Source organism: Hyperolius riggenbachi, chromosome 5 (assembly GCF_040937935.1).
Source record: "Hyperolius riggenbachi isolate aHypRig1 chromosome 5, aHypRig1.pri, whole genome shotgun sequence".
NCBI classification, from domain to species: Eukaryota; Metazoa; Chordata; class Amphibia; order Anura; family Hyperoliidae; genus Hyperolius; species Hyperolius riggenbachi.
Genome location: NC_090650.1, coordinates 147,955 through 168,038, shown reverse-complemented (window position 1 = coordinate 168,038; position 20,084 = coordinate 147,955). Strand labels below are relative to the sequence as shown.

Here is a 20,084-nt window from a genome sequence, read left to right as displayed (position 1 = left end):
CACAGGGCAGCACGACACCTAGGGACCGCTCACAGGGCAGCAAGACACCCAGGGATCACTCACAGGGCAGCACGACACCCAGGGACCGCTCACAGGGCAGCACGACACCCAGGGACTGCTCACAGGGCAATACAATGAGGCACCCAGGGACTGTTCACAGGGCAGCACAGCGGGACACCCAGAGACTGCTCACAGGTCAGCAAGACACCCAGGGACCGCTCACAGGGCAGCACAGCGGGATACCCAGGGACCCGCTCACAGGGCAGCACGACACCCAGGGACCGCTCACAGGGCAGCACGACACCCGGGGACCGCTCACAGGGCAGCACGACACCCGGGGACCGCTCACAGGGCAGCACGACACCCGGGGGCCGCTCACAGGGCAGCACGACACCCGGGGGCCGCTCACAGGGCAGCACGACACCCGGGGGCCGCTCACAGGGCAGCACGACACCCGGGGGCCGCTCACAGGGCAGCATGACACCCGGGGACCGCTCACAGGGCAGCACGACACCCAGGAACCGTTCACAGGGCAGCACAGCGGGACACCCAGGGACCGCTCACAGGGCAGCACGACACCTAGGGACCGCTCACAGGGCAGCAAGACACCCAGGGATCACTCACAGGGCAGCACGACACCCAGGGACCGCTCACAGGGCAGCACGACACCCAGGAACTGCTCACAGGGCAGCACAGCGGGACACCCAGAGACTGCTCACAGGTCAGCAAGACACCCAGGGACCGCTCACAGGGCAGCACAGCGGGATACCCAGGGACCCGCTCACAGGGCAGCACGACACCCAGGGACCGCTCACAGGGCAGCACGACACCCAGGGACCGCTCACAGGGCAGCACGACACCCAGGGACTGCTCATAGGGCAGCACGACACCCAGGGACTGCTCACAGGGCAGCACGACACCCGGGGACCGCTCACAGGGCAGCACGACACCCGGGGACCACTAACAGGGCAGCACGACACCCAGGAACCGTTCACAGGGCAGCACAGCGGGACACCCAGGGACCGCTCACAGGGCAGCACGACACCCGGGGACCGCTCACAGGGTAGCACGACACCCAGGGACTGCTCACAGGGCAACACAATGAGGCACCCAGGGACCGCTCACAGGGCAGCACAGCGGGACACCCAGAGACTGCTCACAGGTCAGCAAGACACCCGGGGACCGCTCACATGGTAGCACGACACCCAGGGACTGCTCACAGGGCAACACAATGAGGCACCCAGGGACCGCTCACAGGGCAGCACAGCGGGACACCCAGAGACTGCTCACAGGTCAGCAAGACACCCAGGGACCGCTCACAGGGCAGCACGACACCCAGGGACCGCTCACAGGGCAGCACGACACCCAGGGACCGCTCACAGGGCAGCACGACACCCAGGGACTGCTCACAGGGCAACACAATGAGACACCCAGGGACTGTTCACAGGGCAGCACGACACTCAGGGACCGCTCACAGGGCAACACCATGAGACTTCCAGGGACTGCTCACAGGGCAGCACAGCGGGTCACCCAGGGACTGCTCACAGGGCAGCACAGCGGGTCACCCAGGGACTGCTCACAGGGCAGCACAGCGGGACACCCGGGGACTGCTCACAGGGCAACACAATGAGACACCCAAGGACTGCTCACAGGGCAGCAGGACACCCAGGGACTGCTCACAGGGCAGCAGGACACCCAGGGACCACTCACAGGGCAACACCATGAGACTCCCAGGGACTGCTCACAGGGCAGCACAGCGGGACACCCAGGGACTGTTCACAGGGCAGCACAGCGGGTCACCCAGGGACTGCTCACAGGGCAGCACAGCGGGTCACCCAGGGACTGCTCACAGGGTAGCACAGCGGGACACCCGGGGACTGCTCACAGGGCAACACAATGAGACACCCAAGGACTGCTCACAGGGCAGCAGGACACCCAGGGACTGCTCACAGGGCAGCAGGACACCCAGGGACCGCTCACAGGGCAGCACAGCGGGACACCCAGGGACAGCTCACAGGGCAGCACAGCGGGACACCCAGGGGTTGCTCACAGGGCAGCACAGCGGGACACTCAGGGACAGCTCACAGGGGAGCACAGCGGGACACCCAGGGATTGCTCACAGGGCAGCACGACACCCAGGGACTACTCACAGGGCAGCACGACACCCAGGGATTGCTCACAGGGCAGCACGACACCCAGGGATTGCTCACAGGGCTGCTGCGTTTTAGATAGGCTGATACTGGTTTATATAAATGTCTAATAAAAAAGAGGTTTGTTAAAAGGCTTCATACCAGGGCCAGATTTTCCATAAGGCAGTGTAGGCACGTGCCTGCAGGCGCCTAATGATGGAAAAGGCGGCTCACTACCTGTCACAGGAGCCCTAGTGGTCAGACCGCAAATTGCCTTCCAATCGGTTTCAGCACACGGATCATGCAAGCTGTGGTCGCACTCGGTGCACAGAAATCTACGGAAATTGGGCAGCAGCCCGACTAGAAGGAAGTCTGTGAGGTACGGTAATTACAACTTTACACACTATTTCAGGGTATAACTGCCACCACCTCTGTTTTCTGAGACAGAGGAACTCACTAACTGGTTATTTCTCGACCTGCAAATAAAACGGTTAACACACTCTATTCCGGCTAATAACAACAATAGTAGCGTCTCTTCAGAGGTCAGAGTTCAGTTCCTGTGTATGCTGAATAATAGGGTAGCGGAACAGTGAATGACTTTGGTAAAGTCTTTTATACACGGGCAATATAAATAATTATTATATACAGACAATGATTAAAATCAACAATTATTGAAACAGTAATAGCCAGTATGAAAAATAAAAGAAAGGGAGAAAAAATACTTAGTTTCATGGAAAGATGTCCTTTTGTGGGAAGAATCATAAAGTCCTTGGTAAAATCCTTTGTTTCAGCTCAAAGTTCAGAGTTCAGACCAGGTGGATGCCAGCATATCCTCAAGCTGGCACAGATGAGAACAAAGAGGAGTTTCAGTGTGGAGGACACTGAGTTTGGGTCCTCAGCCATTCTTATGCCCCTGATCCAGTAGGAGGGAGTGAGGGCGGGAGCCACACACCCCCTTAGAATATGAGATGACTCCTCCCCTTGTCCTGGGGACCAGAAATCATATCTACCCATATATGGGCTCTATCTCACAGAACCGTGCAGGTCAGGGCAGATTTACTAACATTTTCAGGTCTGTCTCGATTTACCCAGCAGCCTGATACCAAACATAAGGGGTGGGAGCCCTGTGGTATCATCAGGGCACTTTTGAACGGCCTAACTGGCAGTCTTTACCTCAGAATGTTCTGAAACTTCCTCAGAACCAGCGCCAGATAGGGCCAAGCATGCTCTGTTTGTTTGGAGGGCCTGCCAGCCTGGCAACACAGAAAATATGACACATATAGCAGTTTATGGAATATGATATACATCTGGGATTTACAGCAGGTCATTCCCAGGCAAAGGCTCTTTGAAGTTTGGGGCAGCAAGCTACGTGTCAGCTCCCCTGCTGGGAGGAGAGCCAGAGTGTCTGACTTTTCTCCCAACTAGATTGCTTCTGCCATCGTGCTTATCAACTATATCTGATGGATGGGCCATCAGCACAGCTTGAAGCCAGGGACACTCTGCAGCAGGCTAGTGCCCTTTTGGTGGAAGGAGGGAATGAGAGAAAAAAGAAAAAAAACAGGAATGTCAGTTCTGCTCGCTGCAATGACCAGCAGATCTGACCAAGAAATCGGAGAAACCGACGGCGAAGCTTCCAGATTCGCCTACGTTCCTCCCGGCTGTTCCGTGACACCTGGGAGAAAGGGAAACTCCGGGTTGCTACAGGTAGCCCCTACACAACCAATCCAGATTCTATTGATCTGAACTGCAATCGATGCAGAGAATCGAGTGCAATCGCATTTTCTTCATGGGTGGTTCTAGGACGCGTCTGCGGCCCAGCAACCGTCCGTGACACTCCCCTTCTGAGCTCCTCCCTCCTATGCAGAGTCCTGATGAGAGTGTAAATGAGAGGCCCCGCAACCGTCCGTGACACTCCCCTTCCGAGCTCCTCCCTCCTATGCAGAGTCCTGATGAGAGTGTAACTGAGAGGCCCCGCAACCGTCCGTGACACTCCCCTTCCGAGCTCCTCCCTCCTATGCAGAGTCCTGATGAGAGTGTAAATGAGAGGCCCAGCAACCGTCCGTGACACTCCCCTTCCAAGCTCCTCCCTCCTATGCAGAGTCCTGATGAGAGTGTAAATGAGAGGCCCCGCAACCGTCCGTGACACTCCCCTTCTGAGCTCCTCCCTCCTATGCAGAGTCCTGATGAGAGGTTACTCACCCTGCTCTCTGCATTCCACTGATGAGATCTCCCTGCAGTCAGGGGCAACTTAAAGGGGAACTGAAGTAAGAGGTATACGGAGGCTGCCATATTTATTTCCTTTTAAGCAATACCAATTGCCTGGCAGCCCTGCTGGTCTATTTCTCTGCAGTAGTATCTGAATAAGGGCCTGTTTCCACTACACGCAGATTCTGCATGCAGAAAACTGACTCCAATGAATGCCTATGGGAGATCTGCATCAGAAAAATCGCGTTCAGTGGAAACAGGCCCATAGGCATTCATTGGAGTCAGTTTTCTGCATGCAGAATCTGCGTGTAGTGGAAACAGGCCCTAACACCTGAAACAAGCATGCAGCTAGTCTTGTCAGATCTGACTTTAAAGTCTGAAACACCTGATCTGCTGCATGCTTGTTCAGGGGCTATGGCTGATAGTATTAAAGGCAGAGGATCAGCAGGGCTGCCAGGCAACTAGTATTGCTAAAAAGAAAATAAACATGGCAGCCTCCGTATACCTCTTACTTCAGTTACCCTTTAAAACTGAGGGTACCTCTGGCTACTTAATATTTAGGGTACCTCTGACCTCCTAATACTAAGGCGCACCTGTAGCTACCTATGATGGGCAAGGGAAGTAAGGAAGACGTGACAGCTGGGCAGCCAGCACACGTGCGGTGTGGTTCGGTGGGGGTTTGTAGGTTTATGGAGGGCGGAGTCTATGGTGCCAGAATCTGTGCCTATAGGCTCCTGTGAGGTAAATCCGGGCCTGCTTCAAACACTCTTTAACCACTTGAGGACTGCAGTGGAACCCCCCCCCCCCCCCCCTAAAGACCAAAGCAATTTTAACTAAATGGGCCACTGCAGCTTTAAGGCATTGCTGCAGGCCCATACAACTCGGCACACAAGTGATCCCCCCCCCTTCTTTTCTCCCCACCAACAGAGCTCTCTGTTGGTGGGGTCTGATCGCCCCCCCTCCCCCCTTGTGTTTATTTATGTTGTAATAAATATTTATGTTACGTTTTTACATTTTTTCTTTCTAAGAAATCCCCTCCCTCCCCCCAGCCGGCCAATCACGCGATAGGCTGTCATAGGCTTCTGCCTATGAGAGCCGATCACTCTCTTGTCCCCCCAGGGGGACAGCTGTGTCACACGGCTGTCCCCAGTACAGCGCTGCTGCAGATCGCAGCGCTGTACAGGTAAATAGACAGCGATCAGGCCGTCTAACAGTCTCCCGAGCAGCAACAGCCGCTCGGAGACTGAAGAGGGGGTGGAGCTCCGCCCTCCGAGCAAGAGATGTGCACACAGCGTGCGCGCGATCTCATGCAAATTAGAGCCCAAGGACTTGACACCAATTGGCGTTAGGCGGTCCTGGGGCTGCCGCCGCGACCACGCCCATCAGCATGTGGTGGTCGTTAAGAATTAGTCTGGCATGACAAGCTCTGTCTTTTATACAGGAGGTACTCTTTAAAGAGAACCCAAGGTGGGTTTTAAGAATCCTATTAGCACACAAGAGGCTGGTTCTGCATATAATTACCAGCCTCTATTACTATACTGTGCCCCCCCCAGGCCACCGATGCGCTCTGCTGTCCCCCATAAATAAAACCGCCGTGCTAGCGACACACAGCGTGTCACTAGCAGGCTGTTTACATTCAGACTGTCACTCTCCGCCGCTCCCCCGCCTCCTCTATATCGCTGCTCCCCGCCTGTGCCCCTCCCTGCCTCCTCTATATCGCCGCTCCCCCGCCTGTTCCCCCTCCCCGCCTCCGTAAGCTGATTGGAGTCTGCATGTAAACAGCCTGCTAGCGACACGTTGCCTGTCGCTAGCACGGCGGTTTGATTTATGGGGGACAGCAGAGCGCAGGGGGGGCACAGTATAGTAACAGAGGCTGGTCATTATATGCAGAACTAGCCTCTTGTGCTAATAGGATTCTTAAAACCCACCTTGGGTTCTCTTTAACGCAAACCTGAGAAAAAAGTCATACGTATCTAATGAGAGGGAAGCCTCTGGATCCTGTAGAGGCATGGCCAGCGCTACCATAGAGGCAAAGGGGGCAATTGCAAGTCTATTGGGGACCCCAAGGTGTCTACCAACTGATTTAACAGCTTCCCTGCCACATCTTTGAAAGAGCATCTCGCCTGTCCCTGACAGGCGAGTTGCTGCAGGGGCCCTGGGAAGAACAGTTAGGTTGGGGGTGAGTGGGGAGGGGGCACAGTTGGCTCAGGGACCCTCTGGGGAAATATGGCTGCAACAAATGGTCTGTAATGCTGCTCTATAGTTGGGGTAAGAGGGTTGTCTGTCAGGGGGCCCCTGGGTTCATTTTGCCCTGGAGCCCCATTGTTACTAGAACCGGCCCTGTATAGAGGCCTCCAATGCCATCCTCTGCCCCCTCCTTACAGTGCATGAGAGATACTTACCTGAGGCTTCCTCGTTGTCCTCCGCACCGGGATCCTCCTTAAAGGAAACCAGAGCTGAGCATATACAGTGGGTTGCAAAAGTATTCGGCCCCCTTGGCGGTTTCCACATTTTGTCACATTACTGCCACAAACATGATTCAATTTTATTGGAATTTCACGTGAAAGACCAACACAAAGTGGTGTACATGTGAGAAGTGGAACGGAAATCATACATGATTCCAAACATTTTTTACAAATCAATAACTGCAAAGTGGTGTATGTGTGTAATTATTCAGCCCCCTTTGGTCTGAGTGCAGTCAGTTGCCCATAGATATTGCCTGATGAGTGCTAATGACTAAATAGAGTGCACCTGTGTGTAATCTAATGTCAGTACAAATACAGCTGCTCTGTGAGGGCCTCAGAGGTTGTCTAAGAGAATCTTGGGAGCAACAACACCATGAAGTCCAAAGAACACACCAGACAGGTCAGGGATAAAGTTATTGAGAAATGTAAAGCAAGCTTAGGCTACAAAAAGATTTTCAAAGCCTTGAACATCCCACGGAACACTGTTCAAGCGATCATTCAGAAATGGAAGGAGTATGGCACAACTGTAAACCTACCAAGACAAGGCCGTCCACCTAAACTCACAGGCCGAACAAGGAGAGCGCTCATCAGAAATGCAGTCAAGAGGCCCATGTTGACTCTGGATGAGCTGCAGAGATCTACAGCTCAGGTGGGGGAATCTGTCCATAGGACAACTATTAGTCATGCACTGTACAAAGTTGGCCTTTATGGAAGAGTGGCAAGAAGAAAGCCATTGTTAACAGAAATCATAAGAAGTCCTGTTTGCAGTTTGCCACAAGCCATGTGGGGGACACAGCAACCATGTGGAAGAAGGGGCTCTGGTCAGATGAGACCAAAATGGAACTTTTTGGCCAAAATGCAAAACGCTGTGTGGCAGAAAGCTAACTCTGCACATCACTCTGAACACACCATCCCCACTGTCAAATATGGTGGTGGCAGCATCATGCTCGGGGGGTGCATCTCTTCAGCAGGGACAGGGAAGCTGGTCAGAGTTGATGGGAAGATGGATGGAGCCAAATACAGGGCAATCTTGGAAGAAAACCTCATGGAGTCTGCAAAAGACTTGAGACTGGGGCGGAGGTTCACCTTCCAGCAGGACAGCGACCCTAAAGAGAAAGCCAGGGCAACAATGTAATGGTTTAAAACAAAACATATCCATGTGTTAGAATGGCCCAGTCAAAGTCGAGATCTAAATCCAATTGAGAATCTGTGGCAAGATCTGAAAACTGCTGTTCACAAACACTGTCCATCTAGTCTGACTGAGCTGGAGCTGTTTTGCAAAGAAGAATGGGCAAGAATTTCAGTCTCTAGATGTGCAAAGCTGGTAGAGACATACCCTAAAAGACTGGCAGCTGTAATTGCAGCAAAAGGTGGTTCTACAAAGTATTGACTCAGGGGGCTGAATAATTACGCACACCCCACTTTGCAGTTATTTATTTGTACAAAATGTTTGGAATCATGTATGATTTTCGTTCCACTTCTCACATGTACACCACTTTGTATTAGTCTTTCACGTGGAATTCCAATAATATTGATTCATGTCTGTGGCGGTAATATGACAAAATGTTGAAAACTTCAAGGGGGCCGAATACTTTTGCAAGCCACTGTATAAACGTGTTATACATACCTGGGGCTTCCTTCAGCCCCATGGATCACTCCCGCGCTGCTGTCCTCAGCCTTCTCCTTCTTCAGCACCGAGTCAGCCAGTCAGCCAGCCTGCGCAAAAGAAGTGCGCCCTCTCCGTATCTCTCCGGCCACTGCAAAGAACCATGCTTCCCTATGGCTCACATGACCGATATTACAGTTTAACAGTGTGCTGACCAGGAAGCTATTCTAGGGTCATTGCCAATTTTTTTTTTTTAAATGGAGGATGGAGAATTCCATCGATCACAAATGGGACGCGGGAAGGAGAAAGAGACTGAGAGTAGACTACACGGGAGGTAAGTATAACGTGTATGCTTACTCTGACTTTTTGGCACTGGAAGCCTCCATGGGATCCAGAGGGTAAGCAGCTATGTGACCGGTACCCGAGCTCCGGCTTGTGGGGGGGGGGGGGCGCACCAACACTGTGTCCGACCGTGCTGCCCGGAAGCTGCCTTCTGCAGTGGGTTATGCGCATGCTCAGTGGGAAATTTTATAGAATTACATAAAACATCTCCACAGCCACACCTCCTACACGCCCCACATTTTGAGGGTACAGAGGGGACCTGCCTGAACTAGTGATGGGAAGTCCGTCTCTTTTTAATGAATCAATTCATTCGATTCAATTCATTAAAAAGAACCGGATCCTTCTCAAAGGACTAGAGGACATGATCTGCGCATGGAGGAAAAACGTTTTAGCCATTTATTTAGGAAAGGGATCTTTACAGTAAGAGTGATTAAGATGTGGAATGCATTGCCACAGGAAGTCGTTATGGCAAACTCTATACCTGCATTTAAAGGGGGCTTAGGCCCGGTTCACATTAGCGGTGGCTATCCGGAATAGCCGTGCCGCAGCCGCACCGGAGCCGCACCGCATGCTGGCCGGACGAAACGGACGCACGGCATAGCAATGTAAGGCTATGCCAGTGTTCACATGCGTCCGTTTCGTCCGGACCGGAGCCGGACCGGATCCGGACTCCGGCGTCCGTTCCAACATGCGCTATTTTTGGGTCCGGCTCCTCCGGCAGCCGTATCCGGGGCGGAGCCGGACTGCACCATCCGGCCAATGGAAACCAATGAGAACCGGAGAGCGCACAACACACTGGCAAAAAATCCGGATGTTCTACCCCACTTCCTATGAGGATTGTTGCGGCGATATTGGCTGGGGACACATGGGCAACCATTTTGGAGTGGAGCAGCACGAGCTGGAGATGTTGGCAGCATGTTGGAGGTGGAGGTGAGTGCTAAACAGCGGAGGGCCTGATTCCACAGGCCCCCCTTCTGCTGACCTCCCAGACCCCAACATTTTATTTTTTTTTAACGTGACTTTTGCCAAACGGATCCGGATCGCATCCGGATGAACACCTGATGCAACCTGACCGGATCCGGATCGGATCCGGATCAGAACCGTACGGTTCCGATCCGGATCCGGTCCGGATCCGGTCAGGCCATCCGGTCCGTTTGGCTGAAAACCGCTAATGTGAACCGGGCCTTAGATGCTTTCCTTGCGTTGAAAGACATCCATGGCTACAATTACTAGGTAATGCCTAATGACTAGTGTTGGGCGAACATCTGGATGTTCGGGTCCGGGGGGGGGATTCGGCCGAACATGCCCCTGATGTTCGGCATGTTCGAGCCGAACCCAACCCGAACATGTCCCTTTGGGGCCCCTATAGGGTCCCAGCATAAAGGGAGAGCATGCCCCGAGCGCGGGGGGGGGGTCGGAAATGCCCCCCACCCCTCCCCGCTAAGCTCTCCCTTTTGCCGGTTCCCTATAATGTTCAATTTAAGCCCCCCAAAAGTACCTGAGGAGGAGGGCAGGAAGCGGGCAGCCGGAGATCACAGGCGCTAGTACCATCTGGTACTTCCGCCCTCTCTTGACGCACTTCCTGTTTACATTTGAAGTCGCGTCAAGAGTGCGCAGAAGTTCCGCAATGACGCGAACGAGGGTACGCGTCATCTACATGATCTACATCTACATGGCATTTCCGACCCCCCCCCCACGCTCGGGGCATGATCTCCATTTATGCTGGGACCCTATCGGGGGCTATGTTCGGCCGGACACGGCTGTGTTCGGCCGAACAAAGAAGGCCTGTTCAGGGTCGGGCAGCGTGCCCGAACACCCTCCCGAACACCACGAGGTGTCCGGCGGAGCCTGAACCGAACCCGAACAGGCCAAAATCCGGGCGAACCCGGACAGTGGCGAACACTGTTCGCCCATCACTACTAATGATGTTGATCCAGGGATTTTATCTGATTGCCAGCTGGAGTCGGGAAGGAATTTTTCCCTTTAGGGGCTAATTGGACCATGCCTTGTGGGTTTTTTCGCCTTCCTCTGGATCAACAGGGATATGTGAGGGAGCAGGCTGGTGTTGTACCTTCCTCTGGATCAGCAGGATATGTGAGGGTGCTGGCTGGTGTTGTGCCTTCCTCTGGATCAGCAGGGATATGTGAGGGAGCAGGCTGGTGTTGTGCCTTCCTCTGGATCAGCAGGGATATGTGAGGGAGCAGGCTGGTGTTGTGCCTTCCTCTGGATCAGCAGGGATATGTGAGGGTGCAGGCTGGTGTTGTGCCTTCCTCTGGATCAGCAGGGATATGTGAGGGTGCAGGCTGGTGTTGTGCCTTCCTCTGGATCAGCAGGGATATGTGAGGGTGCAGGCTGGTGTTGTGCCTTCCTCTGGATCAGCAGGGATATGTGAGGGAGCAGGCTGGTGTTGTACCTTCCTCTGGATCAGCAGGGATATGTGAGGGAGCAGGCTGGTGTTGTGCCTTCCTCTGGATCAGCAGGTATATGTGAGGGTGCAGGCTGGTGTTGTACCTTCCTCTGGATCAGCAGGGATATGTGAGGGTGCAGGCTGGTGTTGTGCCTTCCTCTGGATCAGCAGGATATGTGAGGGTGCAGGCTGGTGTTGTGCCTTCCTCTGGATCAGCAGGTATATGTGTGGGTGCATCCTGGTGTGGTGCCTTGCTCTGGATCAGCAGGGATATGTGAGGGAGCAGGCTGGTGTTGTGCCTTCCTCTGGATCAGCAGGATATGTGAGGGTGCAGGCTGGTGTTGTGCCTTCCTCTGGATCAGCAGGGATATGTGAGGGTGCAGGCTGGTGTTGTGCCTTCCTCTGGATCAGCAGGGATATGTGAGGGAGCAGGCTGGTGTTGTGCCTTCCTCTGGATTAGCAGGGATATGTGAGGGTGCAGGCTGGGGTTGTGCCTTCCTCTGGATCAGCAGGGATATGTGAGGGTGCAGGCTGGTGTTGTGCCTTCCTCTGGATCAGCAGGGATATGTGAGGGTGCAGGCTGGTGTTGTGCCTTCCTCTGGATCAGCAGGGATATGTGAGGGTGCAGGCTGGTGTTGTGCCTTCCTCTGGATCAGCAGGGATATGTGAGGGAGCAGGCTGGTGTTGTGCCTTCCTCTGGATTAGCAGGGATATGTGAGGGAGCAGGCTGGTGTTGTGCCTTCCTCTGGATCAGCAGGGATATGTGAGGGTGCAGGCTGGTGTTGTACCTTCCTCTGGATCAGCAGGGATATGTGAGGGTTCAGGCTGGTGTTGTGCCTTCCTCTGGATCAGCAGGGATATGTGAGGGTGCAGGCTGGTGTTGTGCCTTCCTCTGGAACAGCAGGGATATGTGAGGGTGCAGGCTGGTGTTGTGCCTTCCTCTGGATCAGCAGGGATATGTGAGGGTGCAGGCTGGTGTTGTGCCTTCCTCTGGATCAGCAGGGATATGTGAGGGTGCAGGCTGGTGTTGTGCCTTCCTCTGGATCAGCAGGAATATGTGAGGGTGCAGGCTGGTGCTGTACCTTCCTCTGGATCAGCAGGGATATGTGAGGGTGCAGGCTGGTGTTGTGGCTTCCTCTGGATCAGCAGGGATATGTGAGGGTGCAGGCTGGTGTTGTGCCTTCCTCTGGATCAGCAGGGATATGTGAGGGAGCAGGCTGGTGCTGTACCTTCCTCTGGATCAGCAGGGATATGTGAGGGTGCAGGCTGGTGTTGTGGCTTCCTCTGGATCAGCAGGGATATGTGAGGGTGCAGGCTGGTGTTGTGCCTTCCTCTGGATCAGCAGGGATATGTGAGGGTGCAGGCTGGTGTTGTACCTTCCTCTGGATCAGCAGGGATATGTGAGGGTGCAGGCTGGTGTTGTGCCTTACTCTGGATCAGCAGGGATATGTGAGGGTGCAGGCTGGTGTTGTGCCTTCCTCTGGATCAGCAGGGATATGTGAGGGAGCAGGCTGGTGTTGTGCCTTCCTCAGGATCAGCAGGGATATGTGAGGGTGCAGGCTGGTGTTGTGCCTTCCTCTGGATCAGCAGGAATATGTGAGGGTGCAGGCTGGTGCTGTACCTTCCTCTGGATCAGCAGGGATATGTGAGGGTGCAGGCTGGTGCTGTGGCTTCCTCTGGATCAGCAGGGATATGTGAGGGTGCAGGCTGGTGTTGTGCCTTCCTCTGGATCAGCAGGGATATGTGAGGGAGCAGGCTGGTGCTGTGCCTTCCTCTGGATCAGCAGGGATATGTGAGGGTGCAGGCTGGTGTTGTGGCTTCCTCTGGATCAGCAGGGATATGTGAGGGTGCAGGCTGGTGTTGTGCCTTCCTCTGGATCAGCAGGGATATGTGAGGGAGCAGGCTGGTGCTGTGCCTTCCTCTGGATCAGCAGGGATATGTGAGGGTGCAGGCTGGTGTTGTGCCTTCCTCTGGATCAGCAGGGATATGTGAGGGAGCAGGCTGGTGTTGTGCCTTCCTCTGGATCAGCAGGGATATGTGAGGGAGCAGGCTGGTGTTGGGCCTTCCTCTGGATCAGCAGGGATATGTGAGGGAGCAGGCTGGTGTTGTGCCTTCCTCTGGATCAGCAGGGATATGTGAGGGAGCAGGCTGGTGTTGTGCCTTCCTCTGGATCAGCAGAGATATGTGAGGGAGCAGGTTGGTGTTGTGCCTTCCTCTGGATCAGCAGGGATATGTGAGGGTGCAGGCTAGTGTTGTGCCTTCCTCTGGATCAGCAGGGATATGTGAGGGAGCAGGCTGGTGTTGTGCCTTCCTCTGGATCAGCAGGGATATGTAAGGGTGCAGGCTGGTGTTGTTGCTTCCTCTGGGACAGCAGGGATATGTGAGGGAGCAGGCTGGTGTTGTGCCTTCCTCTGGATCAGCAGGGATATGTGAGAGTGCAGGCTGGTGTTGTGCCTTCCTCTGGATCAGCAGGGATATGTGAGGGTGCAGGCTGGTGTTGTGCCTTCCTCTGGATCAGCAGGGATATGTGAGGGTGCAGGCTGGTGTTGTGCCTTCCTCTGGATCAGCAGGGATATGTGAGGGAGCAGGCTGGTGTTGTGCCTTCCTCTGGATCAGCAGGGATATGTGAGAGTGCAGGCTGGTGTTGTGCCTTCCTCTGGATCAGCAGGGATATGTGAGGGTGCAGGCTGGTGTTGTGCCTTCCTCTGGATCAGCAGGGATATGTGAGGGTGCAGGCTGGTGTTGTGCCTTCCTCTGGATCAGCAGGGATATGTGAGGGTGCAGGCTGGTGTTGTGCCTTCCTCTGGATCAGCAGGGATATGTGAGGGAGCAGGCTGGTGTTGTACTTTATACTGGTTGAACTCGATGGACGTATAATAACTATGTAACTATGAATTGAATAATTTGATTCATTTCACTGGGGAGTGTGTGACTAGCAGTAACGGGTTGCTGGTCACTCCCCTCCCCTGCTAAGTGCTAATTGGCCCAGACATCTATTATTCCTCCTCCTGGCTCCTTCAGCTGTGTGTGTTCAGAGCCCTTTTCCACTAGCTGTGTTTTTGCCAAAAATGCAAAACGCATGCATTTGCTAATTCTTAAGGCCTCTTTCAAATTAGACAACGCGTGCGGAGCTGTTTCCTGCACGCATTGAATGGCCTGCGGCTGTCGTTGTGATGCAGAAGTGCAACGCAATCAGCGGTGGTAGAAATTCATTAACCCGAAGGGAAAATATCGGCCCCCGATGATAAAAAGCTCCCAGGTGCTTCGTACCGCAACGCATGGAAACGCACCATCGGGTGTGAAAGGTAACATGAAAGTCTATGGACTTTCCTTTTACCTTGGTTAACACAAAGTATCAACTTTTGTGTTGAAACGCAGAAAGAGGGCTCTAGTGTGAAAAAGCCCTGACTGCAGCCTGGTTAAAGTAATAATCCAAGGGGGGCTTTCCACTGCTGTGTTCTGGATTTAAAAAAAACCAAACAAACGCAAATCTGTGCGATTATGATGCGTTTCAGTGTAAAGTATAGGAACGCATGAATAATGCTTTGCGTTTTGTATTGATGTAACCACTAGTATCTATTTTCAAAAATCAAGACAACAATCAGAAAAACGCAAATGCATAAAAAATGCACATCAAAATTGGTGAAAAGCATTTTGCAGTGGAAAAGGACCTTGTGCAGGTGCAGTTCCTGACTCATCCACTGAACTGATTCGGTTCTCAGTGTCGGATCACTCAACTCACAGGAAAGAACCGGCTCCAATGCGCCAATCACTCATGAGCCGGACATCGCTGCTGGGTCCGGAGAGGTTTGTTTGATCCATATGGAGTTTGGGGGCTGCAGTTTGGCGCAGAGGGAATTTGGGGCGTGTAGGAGGCGTGTCTCCATAGATATCGCCCGCCGCATAGTCATCTCGCAGTACAGCATCGCGCATGCGCGGCAGCTCAGATTTACAGGCAGCACGATCTGACATACAGCACCGAGAGCGGCCGCTGGGGGAGGAGGGGACTGAACTGCACGACCTAACCCCGCCCCCTCTCCGCGCGCTCCAGCCCTGAGCCTATCCCTGCCTGTGACTGACTCCCTCCATCCCGCCTCCTCTCCGCAAGCTCCTCCCCTGCCTGTGACTGGCTCCCCGCCCGCAGCCAATCCCCGGCGCGCTGCGAGTTTTCCCGCCATAGTATAAAGCGCGCGCCGGCGGCGTGGCGGGAATATTCCGTGCAGTGCTGTGTGACGTGTATCTCCCGCCAGTCAGTCAGTGAGATCTCCCGCGCTGTACTTCCCGCCAGCCCCGCTCTCCGGCAGCATGTGGATCCAGGTGCGCACGATGGACGGCCGCCGCACGGAGCGCATTGATGGCCTCTCTAAGCTGAGCCGGGTGGAGGAGCTGCGGGGCCGGGTGCAGGAAGTCTTCCAGGCGGAGCGGGACCGACAGCGGCTCTTCTACCGCGGCAAGCAGATGGAGGACGGACACACACTGTTCGATTATAGCGTCGGCCTGAACGACATCGTGCAGCTGCTGGTGCGGCAGAGCGTGGCCCCGGAGCAGGTGCGGGCCCCGGAGGAGCAGGAGGGGGCCCCGGAGGAGGAGCGGGCCCCGGAGCAGGAGGAGCAGCCCACAGAGCGCGGCCTCTACCAGCCCGGCCACCTAGTGGACGCCCGGGACCTCAGCATGGGCGCCTGGTTTGAGGCTCAGGTGGTGAAGGTGACCCAGAAGGCTGGAGACCTCCTCTACCACATCACCTATGAGGACTACCCTGACAATGGGGTGGTGCAGATGCTGGAGAAGGACATCAGACCCCGGGCCAGGAACAAGGTCCAATGGGAGCAGCTGCTGGTGGGCCAGGTGGTCATGGTCAACTACAACCCTGATGACCCCAAAGAGAAGGGCTACTGGTATGATGCTGAGATCCAGAAGAAGAGGGACAGCAGGACCACTAAGGAGGTCTATGCCAAGGTCTTCCTGGCTGGGGCTGGGGACCCCGTGGACAATTGCAGGATCCGCTTTGTGGATGAGATCTTCCAGATTGAGGAGCCGGGAAGTGAGAGCCTTTCTTCCACTGATAGCCCCCCGAAGCGTCAGAATGGTCCAGAATGCAAGCAGTGCAGGGACAATCCTAGGGTGAAATGTCGCATGTGTGCTTGTCACCTGTGTGGGGGCAAGCAGGACCCTGGAAAGCAGCTGCTGTGTGATGAGTGTGATATGGCCTTCCACTTGTACTGCCTGGATCCTCCGCTTTCTGCCCCTCCTGAGGAGGACTGGTATTGCCCAGAGTGTAGAATTGATGCTAACGAAGTGGTTCTAGCTGGGGAAAAGCTGAAAGAAAGCAAAAAGAAAGCCAAGATGGCGTCTGCATCTAGTTCTTGCCAGAGAGACTGGGGGAAAGGCATGGCCTGTATGGGGCGCACTAAGGAGTGCACTATTGTTCCATCAAATCATTTTGGGCCAATACCTGGAGTACCTGTTGGCACAATGTGGAAATTCCGAGTTCAGGTTAGTGAAGCGGGAGTCCACAGGCCGCATGTAGCCGGTATCCATGGGCGAGGCAACGATGGCTCCTATTCTCTTGTATTGGCAGGCGGCTATGAAGACGATGCAGATAATGGCACAGAGTTCACTTACACTGGCAGTGGAGGTCGTGACCTCTCTGGTAACAAACGCACCGCTGAGCAGTCATGTGATCAGAAGCTCACCAACATGAACAGAGCTCTTGCCCTAAACTGCAATGCTCCCATTAATGACAAACAAGGATCTGTGGCTAAAGACTGGAGAGCTGGTAAGCCTGTGCGCGTTGTGCGAAATTCTAAGGGCAGGAAGCACAGCAAATATGCCCCAGAAGATGGGAACAGATATGATGGAATTTACAAAGTGGTAAAGTACTGGCCTCAGAAGGGGAAGTCTGGCTTTCTTGTATGGCGTTACTTGCTCAGGAGAGATGATGAAGAGCCCGCCCCATGGACCAAGGAGGGCAAAGAGCGCATAAAGAAGCTGGGGCTTCACATGCAGTATCCTGAGGGCTACTTAGAATCTGTTGCCAGCAAGGAGAGGGAGAAAGAAAATGATGCAGGTGCTACTGAGCGCGAAACTCCCAGCAAAGGCAAGAGGAAAAGGAAGGCTGAGGATTCTAAACCTCTAACGCCATCTACTGGTACTCCCAAGAAAACAAAAGTAGAACTGTACAAACTGACTCCAGAGCAGAAATCCCTGATCCAGAAAGACCAGCTTAATGCCAAGCTATGGAGTGAAGTCATGTCTTTTCTTAAGGAGGGTCCCAAGTTTATAGCCAAAGTGGAGGAAACCTTCTTATGTATCTGTTGCCAAGAGGTGGTGTATGAGCCAGTCACCACCGAATGCCTGCACAATATCTGCAAGAGTTGCCTTGACCGTTCCTTTAAAGCGTCTGTGCACACTTGTCCTGCTTGCAGGTTTGACCTGGGCAAGAACTACAATATGTGTGTAAATAAGCCACTGCAAGCCATTCTTGGCCAGCTGTTCCCTGGCTATGAGAGGGGCAGATAAGTCTACTGCAGGTTGTAGTGAGCATCAGACGTTATGGGTTTGTGTGGCGCTTGTACTGTAATACTACTTTTTCTTCCTGGGTTTTACACTGCCTCTTCTGTTCTCTGCCTTGTTGTAATCCTTTTCATATGCTTTCTGTTTGAATGTTGCTTTCATTTGTCTCCAACTTTCAGATTACGGTTTACAGTGACTACAGTAATATTTTGATGCATAAACTTTAAGAAGGCTTCCATAACAAACATGGGGTGAGAGGGATATGAAGACTGCCATGTTTATTTCCTTTTTTACAATACCAGTTGTCTGGCTGTCCTGTTGATCTTTGGCTGCAGTAGTGTCTGAATAACACACCGGAAACAAGCATGCAGCTAATCCTGTCACACTTCAGTCACCTGATCTGCTGCATGCTTGTTCAGGGGCTATGGCCAAAAGTCTTGAAGTATTTAATGATGCAATATTTTTCTCAGATTCTATTAGTCAATCAGATTTGCACGATTATAAGTAATCTGAAGGTGATTATCGATTGTTCCCATAAACTGGTTGATTGGGGCATTTTCTCCAGATATAATCCAACACTCTGATCGCTAAACTTCTGTGTTTCTATCGACCATAGAATTGTATCAGGACCTCCACACACTGCGTGGTTTTCTGTACAAATCAATCATAATAATCTGATTGCATCTGAGGAGCTGATTGTAGCATTAATGGGCAGGGGCAGCAGGACAGCCAGGCAGCTGGTATTCATATGGCAGCCTCCATATTCCTCTCAGCTCATACTACGGGCTGAGGGCTATAAATGATCCATGTCCTGCAGCAGAAAATGTTTATAGAAACCTCCTATTGCAGTAAAGTTGCTTGCTTAGGATGTTCATAATAAACGCCTAATTTGTACGAAGAGGTTGCAGTAAACGGAATTAAATTGTATAAACTATTCTGTGGGGTAAAGCTCTTGGGACTGGTTCACACTACAAGTGGGTTGCCAAGCATTCGTGATTTAGAAAGCACTTGCTGATGTAATGCTAGATGTGCTTTTTTTTTATAAATTATCACATCAATCAAATCAGAACACAAATCATAATGTGAACCAGCCCTGACTGGTGTTCCTGGAGAATGCATCCAAGGGGAACCTTAACCAAGAGGGGTGGGGAGATTTACACTTACCTACCTGTGCCTGCGCCGGGACAAACCCATCCTCCGGTCCCACGCAGTGAGCCAGTTTAGTTTCTGGCCGGTGCTCCTGCAAGGTCCTGGCTGCATGTTTCCTCATTCATGCTCCCATCACTGTCCTGCGCAGTACTAGATTTGTCGACCTACGCAGGACAGCGATGAGAGCACGAGGACCCACTCGGCCAGGGCCTTCCAGATGCACTGACCACCAACTGGTCAGAAATGAAGCTGGCTCACTGAGGACCAGAGGATGGCTTTGTCCCGACGCAGGTACAGTGCAGCTGCACAGGGCTGGTAGAAGCACCAGGTTCGTGTAGTTCATTCACCCCCCCCCCCCCCCCCCCCCCCCCCCATCGTTAAGCTGCACTGTAAAATATCTATTACAGGGCCATGGGCGTTGCTCAAGAGATAGAAAAGCTGATGCAAGTATATAAGTTGATGTAAATTTATGGTGATTTTATGTGTCTTATAAACGAATGCAGCAGCTCTGGTCACCTTACAGGCTGTATAAATTGGCAGATTTCCATAAAATGTCTTCTTTACCATCATGAAATGTTCATTTCTAGGGATGATCAGTGAGATGCAAATACTTCTGAGTTTATGCACATTTTTATGCTAATATAGGCAGCTTGAAAATGGACTGGTCTAAACCTGAGTTTAAATTGTTTGGCCCATTTTCAAACTGCCTATTTATGCATAAAAATTTGTATCAACTCCAAAATCTTTGCATCTCATTGACCCTTCTGTTTCCAACCTTTTCCATTCCAAACTGATTTGCACTCCCTGACCATCCCTGATGTAATCCATACTTGGTCAGGTGAGTGTTCCAGAAAGCATTCTAGTTACATGGTCAGTCTTGCAGCCAGGGAACTAGCATATGGAAGATCAGTCCTGGATCTTCTGTAGCAGTTTGTTAGGTATACAGCAGATTCCCCATCATCTGGAGAAGTCTCAGCAGACCAGCATGCCTGGTGATCGGGGACTTGCTTTTTGGAGGTTTTCAGGAGTGTTTGCAGCTTTTATGATACTTACCGAGCCTCCCTCCAGCGACGTGTAGCAGCCTTCCTCTTTCTCCTAGTGGTTTCCTGCAGCTGTGTGTCATGTGACCTGACGTGGGTCATGTGACACGCTGCCTTCCTCACACCGATAGAGCTGCTAGGAGTGAGAGGAAGCTACACATGGCTGGAGGCTTGGTGACTATCTGGGAGGGAGCGCATGTATCCGGCGATAAGAGTGACTCTAATCTG

General features: G+C 53.0%; 1 protein-coding gene across 1 annotated transcript; it reads left to right on the top strand.

The window, feature by feature from the left end:
* Nucleotides 1-15,340: 15,340 nt before the first annotated feature.
* LOC137517944 (E3 ubiquitin-protein ligase UHRF1-like) lies at nucleotides 15,341-19,169 on the top strand. The gene has a single exon (XM_068235018.1). The coding sequence runs from the start codon at nucleotides 15,460-15,462 to the stop codon at nucleotides 17,671-17,673; it is 2,214 nt and encodes a 737-aa protein (XP_068091119.1). The 5' UTR covers nucleotides 15,341-15,459; the 3' UTR covers nucleotides 17,674-19,169.
* Nucleotides 19,170-20,084: the final 915 nt, after the last annotated feature.

What these genes read in the sequence shown, in the direction of transcription:
- LOC137517944 (XM_068235018.1), top strand. Translation starts at nt 15,460, where the DNA reads ATGTGGATCCAGGTGCGCACGATGGACGGCCGCCGCACGGAGCGCATT.